The sequence below is a fragment of the Prionailurus bengalensis genome, chromosome C1 (assembly GCF_016509475.1).
Source record: "Prionailurus bengalensis isolate Pbe53 chromosome C1, Fcat_Pben_1.1_paternal_pri, whole genome shotgun sequence".
NCBI classification, from domain to species: Eukaryota; Metazoa; Chordata; class Mammalia; order Carnivora; family Felidae; genus Prionailurus; species Prionailurus bengalensis.
This window is the reverse complement of record NC_057345.1, coordinates 4105825-4121057: the sequence shown is the minus strand read 5'-3', so window position 1 is coordinate 4121057 and position 15233 is coordinate 4105825. Positions and strand designations below refer to the sequence as shown.

Sequence of the window (15233 nt, the reverse complement as noted above, 5' to 3'; positions counted from 1 at the left end):
CCAACTTTGCCCTTGTAGAGGCGGAAGCGGCGAGTTCTCCAGATGGGAGAAACCACCCAGCTCCCAGCTGCAGCCGCTGCTAATATTTATGGGAGCTTTTCTTCCCCCACGTGTGAGGCCCACATATAAGCCTTCAGTTGCTTTGAAATATAGGTCTGCTGTTTTCATTGTCCTGATTGATCCTGGAAAGCTCTCTGTCTCTCTGGCGTTTATGCTTATCTGCTGGTAGCTTAGCCACAAGGCTTCCTAATACCCCCCCTGAATCTTCCTGTCAACCTTTGACAGCTGTCATTTATCCGAGAACACACATCTCTGTCTTGGTGCATGTGTATTACATGTCTCTTTCGCGTGTATATACGTATTACCTACGTGTATATCACACATATCTCACAGATACACATGTAGATGTCACAGGCACACACATACCTTAGAACACACACGCTCACGTGCTCATGGATTTACTGCATGTGCACATTTCCCTGGAAGAAGCCCAGCCGTCAACCGCGTGCAGTGTTAAATAACTCCACCTTCTTCTCCAGGAAACAGGGACCCCAGTATCCCTGTGACAGGAGAAAGATTCCTGCGGTGGCCGGGGGGGCAGCACGGCCCGGGAGAGACCTGGCGGGTGGTGGAGAGTGGATGCTTGGGGCTTTTTCCAGTGTCCGAATGTGCGCTTAAGAGTCTTGCACAGACAGTTGGGACATTGGGGCTGAGCTGGCTTCTGCTTCATTCACATCAGCTGGGCTTGACGAGCCCTTGGGGATGGGAGTGGAGTACCAGCCCATCACTGGGATGCTCTAGTGATTTTGTCCCCAGATTTAAAGCCAGCAGGGCAACGGTTGTGAGGAGGCTGCGTTTCCTCTGCTTTTGTGGCTCAAGTCTGGATGGGGCCCCGCCAGGCCCCATGTGGCTGCACACAGCCAGGATTTATTAGGCTCTGGGCAGGGGCGGGGCGGGGGTTGGCTCTTTCTTAGAATCTCTTTAGGGGCGCCTAGGTGGCTCAGTCGGTTGAGCGTCCGACTTCGGCTCAGGTCACGGTCTCGTGGTCTGTGGGTTCGAGCCCCACGTCGGGCTCTGTGCTGACAGCTCGGAGCCTGGAGCTGCTCCGGATTCTGTGTCTCCCTCTCTCTCTCTGACCCTCCCCTGTTCATGCTCTGTCTCTCTCTGTCTTAAAAATAAATAAACATTAAACAAAATTTTGTTTTTTAAATCTCTTTAAAGGGCATTTCTTGAGGACAATTGAGTTCAACCATGGATTTTTCCAGATAGGCACAGCACAGACTCTGCTCTTAGGGCCTTTACTCGGGACAGTGGGACGGGAAGCAACAATTTACTTATGGAGGAAAAGGGTAAATTATCCACTGCAACTTAAACACTCATGGTCTGTTTCTTTTGAACAAACCACTCAGCTCCTTTCTCAGCCTCCTTTGGAGACAGGCTCTCTGAGCCTCAGATAATGGTAATTAAGCCACAGAGTGGTGTTCAGACCCTGTGTGATTTGGGGCAGAGCCACGAGCAGGAAGATCAAGAAGTTTAAAAGTAGCTTTCGAAAGAAGCTCTAAAATTGCCACCTGAAATGAATTTGCCTAAGTCAGAGAGCCTTCATGGGGGGACAGAGAAGGGAACAAGGGGCCCTGAGCTTAGTAGCCACTCCGTGGGCTCAGCCAGGAATGCTGGCTGAGGGAATGAAGGGGCAGATGTTGGAACCAACCAAAGGAGGATGGCTGGGCCACAGTCAGCACAGGGGGCCTGGGCCGTGGCGGCGGGAAGGGAGAGGGCCGGGCCCCTGGGGGAAGCAGCTGTCAGAGGGCCCGTGGACCTGGTCTAGTCTTCTCATGTCCCACAGGAAGGGCGTGTGTACCCTACAGTGGGCCGGAGGACGGGGCCCTTGCTGTCACATCAGAGAAACCCACAGGAAACTCTGTGCCCAAGGAACCCCAGTTTTTGTGCCAGTTGTATATTCATGTTTATTTCTTAACTTCTTGGGTCCAAACCCCTGTGATCCATTAAGAAAGCTCCAGTGGGGCTGTCTCTGCTCTGGGGAGCATTCCTTGCAAACCTGCAGCCTCTTGGACAGGCTGGGGGTCAGCAGAGTGAGGATGTGGAGGGCACGCAGAAAACCTGCTCTCTCCTCACCCTGTTGGGGCTCCCTGGATTCTGTAGTTCAGTGTCCAGGAATGAATCCCAGGAAGAGAAGGGCAAGTGTAAAACAAAATAAGTAACTGATTGTTGACGTGATGTTGTTTTAGCAGTGGGACATTGGGAGCAGGCTAAACGCTCACGCATATGAACCGGGCCTCTCCCCTAAGTCATGTTAGGTTAATAAGTTCTGCTAATGCAGTGAAAGGAGGAAATATTGCTACTTTGACACTTCCCAAAGAGGCATGTGGGTGGCTCAGTCGGTTGAGTGTCCGAATCTTGGACTCTTGGTTTTGGCTCAGGTCATGATCTCAGGGCTCGGGAGTCTGAGCCCCGCATTGGTCTCCCTGCTTGGGATTCTCTGTCTCCCTCGCTCTGTGCCCCTCCCCGGCTTGCTCTCTCTTTCTCAAAAGAAACATTTTTTTTAAGTATACAGTTAAAAAAAAAAAAAAAAAAGAAACTTCTCACATAGCAAGGTAGAACTATCTATATAGACGTGGGCATAACAACAATTCTAGAAAGCACACGAAGCAAACATTTGACGGAGATTTCCACCTTCTGTGTATTTTGTTGTGTATATTAGACGTGTGTTATCAGGAAAACAATAGATGTCTCCAGTTACGTAAATGTAGGCCACCGCACAAGGAAGCCTTGAGCCCAGGAGGCTGAGCCGGGCCTGGCCGGGGAGGCCGAGGGGAGGCAGGCGAGGCTCACTGCTGCCGGCCTGACCGTCTGTCCGCGCTTCTCCGCAGTATTCCCGACAGGAGCAGGAGGAGGAGGGCCGGAAGCGGTACGAGGCCCAGAAGCTGGAGCGCATGGAGACCAAGTGGAGAAACGGAGACATCGTGCAGCCCGTCCCGAACCCAGGTAAAGGCTGGGGTGCGGGATGGGGGGCGAACCTCCGCCAGCCCGTGTGGAACGGTCTCCTCTCAGGGGCAGTGCGGGCCCCACACCTGGCGCTGTCGCCTGCGACCAGGCCCTCTGGGCTCCCCGGGGCCCTGTCCCCTGTCTGCGCACCATACAGACCCCTCCCCAGCAGCACAGTCAGCAACGAGGGGGCGGGATGGCTCAGCGAGGCCCTGCAGCCCGCGGAGTGTTGGGGCAGAGGCCCTGCTACCTGGGCAGAGTGGAGGTGCCTGGGCGTGGAGTTGCTCTTGTGTCCTCCCCCGCGCCCCCCATGTGCTCAGGAGCACATTTCGTGTGGGATTTCCAGTTCATAGAAAACACAAATGGCAACAGCTTTTCCTATGTCGTTCCTCGCCAGCCCGCCACTCACGTGTCGCCGTGGCAAATGGCCCCCCTGGCTGTGCGGGCGAGAACGCTCTGTGGGTGCACCGGCGCCTTCTCGGGCCGCGTCCGCCGGGTCTTTTGCCCCCTTGCCCACACGTCCAGGTGGCCGGCTTTAACAGCGTGTCCATCCAGAATCCGAACACATGGGTCCAGGGATGGTCCCCTGCAGATGGGACTTCCCCCACCGCGTCCTGAGCAGACGGCTTCCCCGGTGCCCAGACAGTTCAGGGCAGGGTCTCTGGGGCTGTCTGTTCCCATCGGGACACAGTGAGTGCTTGGGACGTGGGTCTTCCTGGTAACCTGTGTCTCCCCTGCACATGCAGTGACCACGTTTTATCTGCGTGGAGAGCGCTCTCCAGAACATGCTGTGTGTTGTTGCCGGGTTCCGTAGGTGACACCTCAGGGCACCCCAGACACAGGTAGTGTCTGAGTTCCTGGTTTGGTCCTTGACAGCTGAGGACCTGTCCCGAGGAATCCCTCTCCTCACTCTGAGCTGTGCCCCGACTTCCACTAACCAGGACCACGGCGAGCTCCAGGGTGCCAGGCCAGACAAAGTTTCCGGCCACCCACCCACCCACTTGCCCTGGCTGCAGGCCACGTCCAGCATCGGGGTAGGGACGCTGGTGACGGCACAGCAGGGTACACATGAGGACGGTACCTTCTGGGCTTCGAGTTGGGCCGTTCAGCCAGCATGTCCTGGCTTCCCCAGGCGGGGTCTATTTGCACTAGAGTCTGCAAACCTTTTGGTCCCTTCCTGTGCATCTCCCCCTTATCCTTCTCATGTTCCAGCCTCAAACCCGCCCACAGGGAAGGCTGGTGGACTGTGCGTGGGTTGGTGTCTTTACCGTTCTTTTTACCTCTGCTTTCCAGCAAACGCCAAAATGACAAATTCCTCGTCCGAAATGTTGCTGCTCTGATGAAATTCTATGAAGCGGTATCTCTAAAGATGAAAAGTAAATAGACGGTCTGTTGATAACACAGTAACCCACAAGACAGACCTGGGGTCCCTCCTGATGACGAAGGTCTGCCCCAGGCCCTAAGACCTCTGCTGAGGGCGTCAGACCCGGGCTCTGCTTTTGGGAGGGCGAGCGCACAGGCTGGTCAGGCACAGATACGGAGGGCAACAAATGATGTGAGGGAGGCGAGGTGGGGGTTCTTAGGAGAGGTACACACTCAGCGCTGAGGGAATTCGGGGACAGAGAAACTGGAGGGGGCTGAGCGGCAGCCCTCCCCAGAAGACACGTCCGTGTCTGGACCCTTAGTTGCAGAAAGGGTGTTTGCGAGTGTAGTCAAGTGAAGGATCCCGAGATGAGGTCATTCTGCTTTACCCAGTGGGCCCCAAATCCAGTCATCATCAGTGTTCTTTTTTGGTTTTGTTTTTTTTTAGAGAGAGAGAGGACGTGTATGAAGGAGGGGCAGAGGGAGGAAGAGAGTGAATCTTAAGCAGGCTCCATGCTCAATACAGAGCCCGACCTGGGGCTCGATCTCCCAAACTGAGATCATGACCTGCGTCAAAGTCAAGAGTTGGACGCTCAACTGACTGAGCCACCCAGGTGCCCCGTGACCAGTGTTCTCATTAGACAGGAGGGGGAGACAGTGTCAGGCCAGCAGCAAGGGCAGGGCTGGGGAGAAGTCGGGGAGGCACGTGGGGTCTGCTCGGGCGCTCCCCTGCGTGGGTGGTTTCTGGCGAGTGCTTGGGATGGAAGCTGGGCTGAAGGCCGAGTCCGGGGCTTTGAGAACCTGAGGTCGGTCCTGGTTTCCTCCTTTGCCTGTCTGGGAAACTGAATATAAAGCTCACGGTTTCCAGGTTAAAGTCCCTTTGCGCATGGGGTTATTTTCTGTTTGCTATGGTGTTTGACTGTAAATCTGGTACATAATGTTTCTCGGAATCTGTTACTCTCCAAAGATATTAACCAAAGGTGGCCTTCTGAAGCTCGAGCTTTCTTGACAGACTTTTACAAGCTTTTATTTTTTACTTTTCTGTGTTCCAATAAAAATGCATCTTTCTCAGAAGATTGGCTTAGGGGGACCGGCTTTTAAATGCTTCTTCAGGAAGTCATATGTCCATTGCTTGTGTTTTTGAATGTCATCTGTACTTCTGACCTCAGTTTCCCGGTAGAGCTGCCCTCGGCCTGGCAGGGCTCCCAGTGCCTGGAGCAGGACGGGCTCCCCAGGACCGGTCACCACCTCCTGCATGGCTCAGCCCGGGCTGCGTCTGGTGGCTATGCTTGAGCCAGCAGGACAGGAGCTCAGCAGGAAGGGCCGAGCGTGTGCTCAGCGCTGGGGGTCTTTCCAACACTCGAGCCCCTTCCTGTGGGAGGACCCCCGCCACCCCACGTATCTGCGGCTCTCTGTCACTGTTGAGACCAGAACCAGATTTCAGCCAGCTGTTGCCTAGCAACCCCCTTCCAGGGCTGACCTCATCCTTGAGATGCCTTTTCAGAGAGTCTGGGAGCTCTTTAAAACCCAGCTTTTCTTATTGTTTTCTCCATCTGACGAGAGAAAATAGAATTACCTTGAACTCTTTGATCCACGGCCATCAGATGTCCAGCTTTGACCATGTAGGGACTGTTTGGCCATCTGGAGCCTTTTGGGGGAGCTGTCAGGTTTAGGACAAAGTCAGCCTGGCTCTGGTTGTTGGCCTGGGCCCGGGCTCTGTCTCCCTGTGGCCGGCCTGTGACCAGCCACCCCTACGGGCACGTCCTCTCCAAGCCGTCCGTGAGAGTGCTTGGTGCCCGTCTCAGATCTGACCGGGATCTGACCAGGTCCCACCATCCTGTGCCCGTGAGCACTTGCTCTGGGGAGGGAGTGAGGTGTGGGGAGGCAGGGGCCGGGCAGTGAGGGAAAGATTGTGTAGAGTCAGACTGCCCTGGTCTGAATCCCACTTCTGCCTCCACGGGGGCTTAGTCTCCCTGCGCCTCTGTTTTCTTGGCTGCAAACACAGTAAAGGGGAGTTTTGTGTTTGTTTATGGCCGTGTTGATCCTCTCCTGTCACTGCCCTGGGGACCTCACTCAGGTTCCGGATGTCATCGTATAGTTGAGGTTCAAAGAATTGGCTCTGTATTAGCCAAAGTCATGGTAGCTGCTGTAGCTTCTGAACCCTAAAATCCTAGTGCCTAACTTACTAGAGGTTCATTTCCTATAAAGTCCAAACCGGGTGTTCCTAATCAGGGGGTGTCCTGCAGATGGTGTGGACTCTGTCTTGGGGCTCTGCCTCTTTAACAGGTAGCTTCCAGGGTTCTCTTGGAAGGGGAAAGAGCAGGCAGGCTCACACATCTGGGATTTTGATGGTCGGGCCCGGAAGCAGCAACGCCCCTGGGCAGCCTGCGAGGGGCCATGCGTGGAGAAGGCGAGGAGAAGGGACTGCCCCGTCCTGCCTGCTGTCCGCCTGTTCATTCCTTCGCACGTGTGGGTCACCTCACCCGGAGATCCTGTCCAGCTTGCGTCAGAGAGCAGTGTCTCGGGTTGTGTGTGGTCTCCTGTTGCATTTAGATGCAGTACTTTGGGGACAGGGGCCGGGAGCCAGTGAACTAACAATGGGCCCCCTGCACTGGCACTGTCTACACAGAGGCAGGACAGCAGGTGAGGGGCGGACACACTCACCTGTTCCCAGGGCTGAGCCTCCTGGCCAGGGGAGGGCCTGCAGGAGACCCTGGTGCTGCCCTCGGGGTGAGGGTGGGTCCTCTCAGTCCCTTTCAGCTGTCCGGAAGGGTCTTCGTGTCCACTGTCCTCCTCGGCCTCACTGGAGTGGGCACCTGCTCATCTGTGATGGGGGACGTCAGAGGTTTTCCCCTCCTGAGCTTAGTGGGCATTGGATCTGTTGACTTCCTGTCGGCTGCTTGTGACGGTCACTCTGAGAGTCCTTTCCAGCACACTTCTCAAGCTCTCTGAGCTGGACGGTGGCTTCCTTGACACTCTCTCGCGTGGACACATTCGTGGGCTGAGTGGTGATGGGCTTTGATCTCTGTGCCCCTCGGTCCCCAGAAGCAATAGGCTTTTCCCACCTTGATGCCCCAGGTTTCTGGGCTCCATTCACTCTCATTTCTGCTTCCAAACTGGCTGTTTCAAGGGTTTCCTTTGGGCGGGGCCCCAATTCTGATGCCCACTTACGTATTCATTAAGGCAGCATGGGCAGCAGTAACAGCCTCCGAGTCTCTGTGGCTCCACCTTGCACTTGGCAGAGTCTTTTCCCGTAGGTATCACTGTGGTTCACCTGAGGTGCAGAAATGAACAGAAGAGAGGCCGCTGAGGATGACCAGGGACCGGGAACCAAACACACAAAAAAATAGACACAGGCCCACCTGCGAAGAGCCCCGTGGGTGCCAAGTTCACGGCCAAGGGAAGCAGGACTGGGGTGTGGCCGGGGGGGGGGGTGTTGTTTTTCCCCATCAGAATTTTGGTGCTTTTGCTTATTAAAAGCTTATCGGTTCAAGTTCTGAGAACATTAAATTATTAGACATGGCCTAACTGATAACTTTTGAATGCCATTCGAGAACAGGGGGGGCGTCTCTTTGACTAGATCGTGGTCATTATTCAAATGGCTTGTCATTTGAGTAAATAGACATCTGACACGACAGAGCTTTTGTGTGCAGTTCTCCATGGTTTGATGTTTTAAAACCTTCACCTGCAGACCTCTTTGCTGGTCAAAGCAGTTCCTGAGATCGGGCCAGATTTGAGACTGAATTTTCATTTGTGCTGCAAGAGTGGCTTTCGCGTCTTTTATGAGTAGGACACGAACGCGGGCAGCAGAGCAGGCCCCCTTGGCTCTCGGGGCCTTTCTGCTGTCCGCTCGCGTGCTTTGCAGAGACAGGGCTCAAGGGAGTCGGCGTTTGAGATCAGCGTGTTGTGGACCGGACAGCGCTGACTGGGGGTGTTTCTCTGATAGGCGAGGAGAGGGTCGTCATCAGTGTGCTTTGTGGTTTCTCCGGCTGTCCCCAGGCAGGGACGCTCCAGGTGTCTGAGCCCCCAAGGCTGGCTGTAGGCGTGGCCCTGGCTGGGTGCACCCTCACCAGCAGGGAACGTTACCTGCACCTCCCATAGCACAACAGGGATTTGGGGGTGTGTCTTTGCCATTTCCCAGTGGAATTAGAAACCGGGGAGGGCAGAATCCTGGACACCCCTAGGGCCTGGGAGGCCTGCACTCAAGTGGCAGCTGGGAGGAGCATCTCCTCCCTGGAGTCAAAGCCACGGGCCGTCTGCACTACGTGCAGTCCCTGTGGCACCAGGGGACACCTGGAGCGCCTTTCCTGCTGCTTTTGATGTTACCCCATCCCCCCTCTCTTGGAGTTGTCCCTGTCGTCTGTCGGTTGGTTTTGGGTAGTGTCCTTGCCCACCAGCTCGTGGAGGGGCCCCTTGTGATGACAGTCTGGCCCACATCCAGACGGGTGGGCTGGGTGGCCAAGTCCCCAGATGTGGCCTCTCACGTGGGAACCCTTCACTAGCTCCTGACCCCGGGACGGGATGCTGCTTCCTACCCCCCAGCAGAGCCCGAGGCAGGAGCTGGGACCTCACGCGGGAGCCGGCCCCTGCCTCTGACCGCACACAGTGAGCCAGGAAGGAAGGTGGGGGGAGCAGGGCCAGTCGCGGGACCCCCTAGAGGTGAGAACCGACTGCCCCTGAGAACCAGACACCCCCCCCACCTTCCAGAGTTGGAGCCACTTCATGGCTTCCCACGCAGCCAAGGGCCTCTTCCGCCTTCCGCGGGGGCCTCTCAGTGGACGGCACGTGACACAAGTGCTCGGAACTTGAGTCCGAATCACCCTAAGCTGTGAGGCTCGAGGACCAGTACAAAATGTCTTGAGTTTGGAGTTAAATACTTAACGGTCTCAGTTTCCACGGGCTCCAGTTTCCCTGCCTTGTGACCCCTTCAGGCCAGCAGGTGGTTTGAATTCCGTAGGGAGGAGCGTCAGACAGTCTCGGGAGGACGGGTGGTGCTGGGGAGACAAGGGCGGGCGTGCCACCAGCTCTTGCCTGCAGGGCGACATTAGCGTTGGTGCAGGCTGTTCTGTGCACAGCCCCACGTAGAGAGGACCCCTGCTCATCAGCACTGCGTCCCCGTCACTCAGTGGCCCTGTGGGCCGGCTTCCTCGACAGCTCGGCCTTGCTGGGGCGGGAAGGGGCGCCCCTCCTGAACACCAGCCATCCGGGCAAGAGACAGATGAGGGTCATTCTTGCCCAGAAGGCTCCGGAAGGTGGGAGCGGCGGCTGGGTCTGCTCAGAAGACCTTATACCCGTGTTACCCGCACGTGTTAGAGGAGGCAGTGCCGCGGTATGACAACTGCCTTCTGGGGACAGGGTTTTATCACGTCTGTTTTTAAGCGTAGCCTCTTACAGCTATTTCGGCAGCATCATCAAGGGAGGGAGGGATGCCCCCCAGGGATTTGGTGAGCTGGGGCGGTGACTGGGAGGGAGAGGCTGGCATGCCTCTGGGTGCCGAGTCTTCCTGGGCAGACTGGGGGCTGGCGGGAGTCCCAGGGTGCTCCCAGGGAGGCCGAGTCTGTGGCATCTCCCTCAGGTTCCTGGTTTCCACCTCGCCGTTGCGTTCGGTGAGCTATAAATGTACACGCTTGTGAGGTTGCATGGTAAGTTTCTGCGACATTGTCCACGATCGTTTACAAAATGGGAGTCAGAGCCAGACCGAACACCGTCCCGATGGAGGGTGCCCACAGCCCTGGGAGCGTGTAGCTGCGAGGTGTCTGCTGACTGCCTGTGGCTCGGGACAGGGCCTTGTTGGGGACACGGGGAGTGACCTCAGGACCCACCGACAGAGCGGCTGATCAGCCTCTGAGAAAGCCTTCCCCTTCCCCGGCCGGAGCATGTTGAGAAATCACCCCCGAGCCGTCCGCTCGGCGTAGCGCTCCGTCGCGGGCGGCGATCTGTCCCCAGGCCTAATCTCTCCCCTTTGCGATTCCAGAGCCGAACACGGTCAGCTACAGCCAGTCCAGCTTGATCCACCTGGTGGGGCCTTCCGACTGCACCCTGCACGGCTTCGTGCACGGAGGTAAGAAGACAGCGGCTCCTGTTTGCACGTCCCCGTTAATCCCCCGGGAGCCAGGCTGCCGTCTGACCCAGTTTAGGCTCTTGTGTTTAATGAAGGAGAAGTTTAAACTTTTAAGAGGCTGCATAATAAATCACCGAAATACAGTCGGCGCCTGTTTTTAAAATTGGAAATGAGAGTCAGTTGGATGACTGTCCTGATGGAGGGTCACTCGCCACCCCAGGACCATGTAACCGTGAGGTGTTTGGTGGACGCCTGTGGGTCGGGCCAGGGCCTTCCCGGGGACAGTGATGTCACCAGGGAGTAGCAGTGTGACCCGCCAACAAAGAGTGGCTACTTGAACATGGTTTTGCCACTGAGGTGTTCTTTCTTTCTTCCTTTGGTCAGACTCCACCTTAAACAAGGCTCGGGAAGTATGGTGGGAGGTAGGGAGGACTTAGCTCCGGGTTCACAGGGGGCACTTTTTTTACCTTAGTGAACTGTAGTTGCTTTTTGTGATTTACAGAAAACAATAGATATACAGGCACTGACACAATGCCCTTCCTTTATGTTCTCATTTCCAATTGCCCGGAGTACCCAGCTCTTCCGTTTTCTCCTCAGAAAACTCCTATTCATCCTTCAAAGCCCACCTCACGTGGTGCCACTCTGTGCAGGGTTACACTGATACTTCCACCAGGGGAGGCCTCAGGAGCGAGGCTTGATCTTCCTGTTTGTGTGGCCTCCGGGGCCTCACAGAGTCAAAGAGCCGCTTTCCAGGGACCTGTTTCGTGAACAGGAGGCACAGATTACTTCCAGGATGAGAAGCGTAGGGTAATGGGCTGTGGGATTTGAGATATATTTTTTAAGTTGCTTTTTTTTTTTTTTTTTTTTTTTTTAGCTAGTCCTCTTTTTGTGTATATATACGTGTATATTTTTAATTTCATGATTGTCTTCCTCTCTCAACTAAATGCTGGCGGCGGTGCCCTTAGATGTGATTCACTTAGATCCTACCCAACGGAAGCCGTGCTTTGCAACCAACAGTACTTTCCAGGCGCGTGCGTGTGGTGGCAGGCAGGGCATCTCCGTACTCTGAGGACAGGGCGGTCTCATGAGCCGTCTCGTCTCCTCTTCTCCACCAGCCCTCGCCTGCCTCCTGGAAGTGGGGGGCGGCCCCTCTTCCGAGCCCAGGCTCCTGTAACTGCTGAGAACGGCCTTTCAGCCTGCCTGAGCTCCATCCCGCCGGGAATTTGTGAAACTCTGTGCTAGAACTTTTGCTTGTCTCGTCCACGTGTCGGAAGTTCGGGAAAGGTGGTGTTTCCTCCATCCGCTATCTCCTTGTTGAAAAGCCTGGGCTCTGTCTTTGCGGGCAGGAGGGTGTGAGGGAGTTGTTGGAAATCTGGAATCCCACAGGTTATCGTGTTCACCCACGGGGCCTGGACTGCTGCGTCCGTTCGATACCGGCACGGTTTTTTAAGAAGTGCATCGAAGGCATGTTTGCGACGGCTTTACAGTTTTTAATGCCTATTTTGGTAGGGGTTTTGTGCCCACAAGTTAAAAAAAAAAACACACCTAATATTTTTACCAAATGCGATCTCTGAACGGCGTCCGGGTAACTCACCGGAAGCGAATGAACAAAATTAACACTGTGCTGGAAACACCCGTGAGAGACCTGGGATTTTATGGTGTTTTCCTACAGAGAGAAGGCTGTCGATAGATGGTGTCTAAACTCATTTGAATCAAAGTTGCCTCTAACCTGTAATTCAGTAGGTGCCAATTGCAGGGGAAGCTCTTGCGTGGAAATGGAGGCCAGTTTGGCTTTTCTTCAGTCATCCTGTACCGCGTATGTGTCTTTGAGAAACCATTCCCCTGTGCCATTTTCTGTGATTTTCACACCCGAGATAGTCTTAATCTAGTGAACCCGCTCCTGTCCCGCCACTTAGAAACACACAGCACAGACGCTGGCTGCTGGCTGTGCTAAAAATGGTGGGGGGCGTAGCGGGTGTGGGAGGAGGTCCCAGATGGAATACGGGACGCCAGTCAGATGCCCAGTCTTGCGTCCCGTCCTGGGTGCGTGGACGGGACCTCCGGTGACTCACTGAGGGAGGCAGGAGCAGCAGGGAGCTGGCAGGAGGCTGTGCAGAGGAACTTGGCCCAGTGTGCCGGGAAGGACCGCCGTCTGTAGCCCCGTGCTTCTGACGTCAGGGCCTCCGCACAAGCGTCAGCCTGGGGTTGGCCTCTGCCTTCCCTGGGTCCTGGGTGAGGCCTCCCCTCGCCCACTGTCGGTTGTGGCCCCTGAGGGGGCGACTTGGCAGATATCTGTGGGGGGTTTAGGGTCATGCCACAGTGAGGACCTTTTCATAGACTCGCCCGACACCCATCCTTGCTGAAAACGCTCGGTAAGAATGGGAATTGACGTTACTTCGTGACAGGATAAAACACAGGTATCTGAGCCCGAAAGTAAGCATCTTACTCTGAGGCGGAGTCATGGGCTCCATCCCATGAGCCGTGAGGTCGTGACCTGAGCTGAAGTCAGACGTTTAACAAGTGAGCCCCCCAGGCGCCCCCTATGCCTCTTTCTTCCTCTGGGCTGCTCCCTGCCTGGCCCTCTGTGGGCCGCTCCCCGGGAGGGGGTGTCTCTGCTCGCCACCAGCCCGACCACGACCATAGCGGGGGGCTCCCTGGGGGGTGGCCCAGCGTCCCGCTCAGGGCGGACTGGAGGTGTCCTCCACACGAATTCTGCACTTCTGAACTTCTGGCGACCTTGGATTTTTTTTCCTTTGGCACTTTAAAAAAACTTTTAATTAATAATTTGAAACCGAGGTATTCTGTGGAAGGGGGTCCAAGACGGCCTTTAACCAAACCCAGCTGCCCCTGCCCTTGCTTCACTTGAGCAGCAGCTCTGGCCGTGCTGCTCGGATGTCTGTGGCTCCGTCTCCCCGGCGCCTCTCGGCGCATCATCCTCAGACTCCGCCGGCGTGAGTACCGCCCGCGCCACGCCAGGCAGAGCGCCACGACTGCGTCGCCGTGTGGCTTTGTCACCGCGGTCTCTCCTCGTCACCTCATCTTCCACTGACTTTGAACACCCAGCTAAGCCTCCGTGCCTCTGTAAAATGCTTCTCGGTACAGTTTTGCCCGCCAGGCAGTCGTTCGGTACGCGTTTCCCTGGAGAGAGCGCCCTCCCCCCACCCAAGCCGGCCCGCCCGTTCCCTGCACCTGCTGCACGGCTCCCCGGGGCCGGGCGCTCAGACTCCTAGAGCTTCCCATTTCCTCTTTGCTGGTTTAGGTGGAACACGTCCTCCAGTGGCTTCCTGTGAAAGGTATGTATTAGCCAGATTAAAGGTTCAGGGGCGCCTCGGCGGCTCAATCGGTTAAGCGTCCGACTTCGGCTCGGCTCATGATCTCACGGTTTGTGAGTTCCAGCCCTGCGTCGGGCTCTGTGCTGACGGCTCGGAGCTAGGAGCCTGCTTCGGATTCTGTGTCTCCCCGCCCCCCCACGCCCCTCCCCTGCTCACACTCTGTCTGTCTCTCTCTCTCTCTCCCCCTCTCAAAATGAATAAAACTTTAAAAAAATTTTTAAAGATTCAGCTGCTGGGCTGAAGGCCCCAAATGGTGGCTTCCACGAGACAGAGGACTGTTGTGTCCTGTGTAATGATGCAGTTGTGAGAGGTCAGGGGCTCGCGTGGAGGCTCCCTCTGCCTCGGTCTGCTGTCCCTGGGGTGGCCCTGTTTCTGCCGGGCGGCAGCACAATGTGGCACCAGTGTTCCGCCCAGAGGCAGTGGGGCTCCCGGGAAACTGCACCCAACGCTCACGTCCGCTGGTGGGTCTAGCTGGCCAGATGCGTCTGTCGAACACTGGAGTTGCCATAGAAGAAAGGGAGAACTGATGGGGGGCACTCTCTCGGGGGCTCAGTGGTTTCTCTGCAGTTTGTGTCTGGCATGCTTTCCCAGGGACTTGGAGGCGTTGGTGAGTCACCTTACGGCTTCTGAGGTTCCCGTTCAGAAATCCAGGGAGTCTGGCCACACCTCTGCCTGTCCCCCTTCCCCGATCCTCACTGCTCATTCTAGACTCTGCCCAGGGCCCTTCCACCATCTTCCTGCTGTCTGCTTTCCTGAATAACAAATTGTGTGGTCTGCAGTTTCCGGGCCCCCCTCCCCATGCTGTGCTTAGCAAACCCTCCCTCTGCAGCCACTGCTCTGGATGGCTGTGACCTCCCCCCACCCCCCACCGGGTCCTGAACACTCCAAGCACCCATAGGTCTGGGGACCTCGCTGGGGAGCCGCTGCTCCTGAGATGGAATCAGATGCCTGCAGCTCTGACCCTGCCCCTGCCAGACCCTGCCCCCGCCAGGCCCCTCCCCTGCCAGCACAGCCTTTGCAGCTGGTCTTACCCGGCAGTCTCGCCAGCTTTTGTGGGGTCTGCCCTCTGTTTGGGCTTTGGACCCTCTTCCTGCCCCCTTCAGGGGTTTTGCCCCATTGGCCGGCTCATCCTTCCCACAGTGTTGGTCTGTCCACTATCCTGAGAGGTTGTGGATTGTGGTCTCATTCTTGCTGCCCGCGGGGATCACCAGGGCACTCAAAAATGCAGGTGCCCGGGCCCCACCAGTAGGACCGGAGGCCATGGGGAGGCCCAGGTGTTCCAGTTGCTGGAGCTGCCCGGTGATTCTGTTGGTCGGGACGGCCTGGGGGAGAGGACACAGCCGGGAAGGGTGAACCTTGCTTGGACCCAATGCCCAGAGTGTGTTTCCTGCCTTTGAAAACCATTCCCAGCTCTGAAACCTTCTTTTGTCTGCCCAGGTGTCCCTACGACAGCTGCCCAGTGCCCTGCTTCA

The 15233-nt window shown here is 56.3% G+C and overlaps 1 protein-coding gene across 5 annotated transcripts in view; it reads left to right on the top strand.

The window, feature by feature from the left end:
* ACOT7 (acyl-CoA thioesterase 7) overlaps window positions 1-15233 on the top strand; it is a 99743-nt gene that overhangs the window by 45961 nt on the left and 38549 nt on the right. For all 5 annotated transcript variants that reach the window (XM_043573654.1, XM_043573652.1, XM_043573655.1 and 2 more), the window contains exons 5-6: window positions 2892-3006; window positions 10343-10429. In XM_043573654.1, coding sequence (XP_043429589.1) covers window positions 2892-3006; window positions 10343-10429 — 202 coding nt within the window. The remainder of the gene's footprint in view (window positions 1-2891; window positions 3007-10342; window positions 10430-15233) is intronic.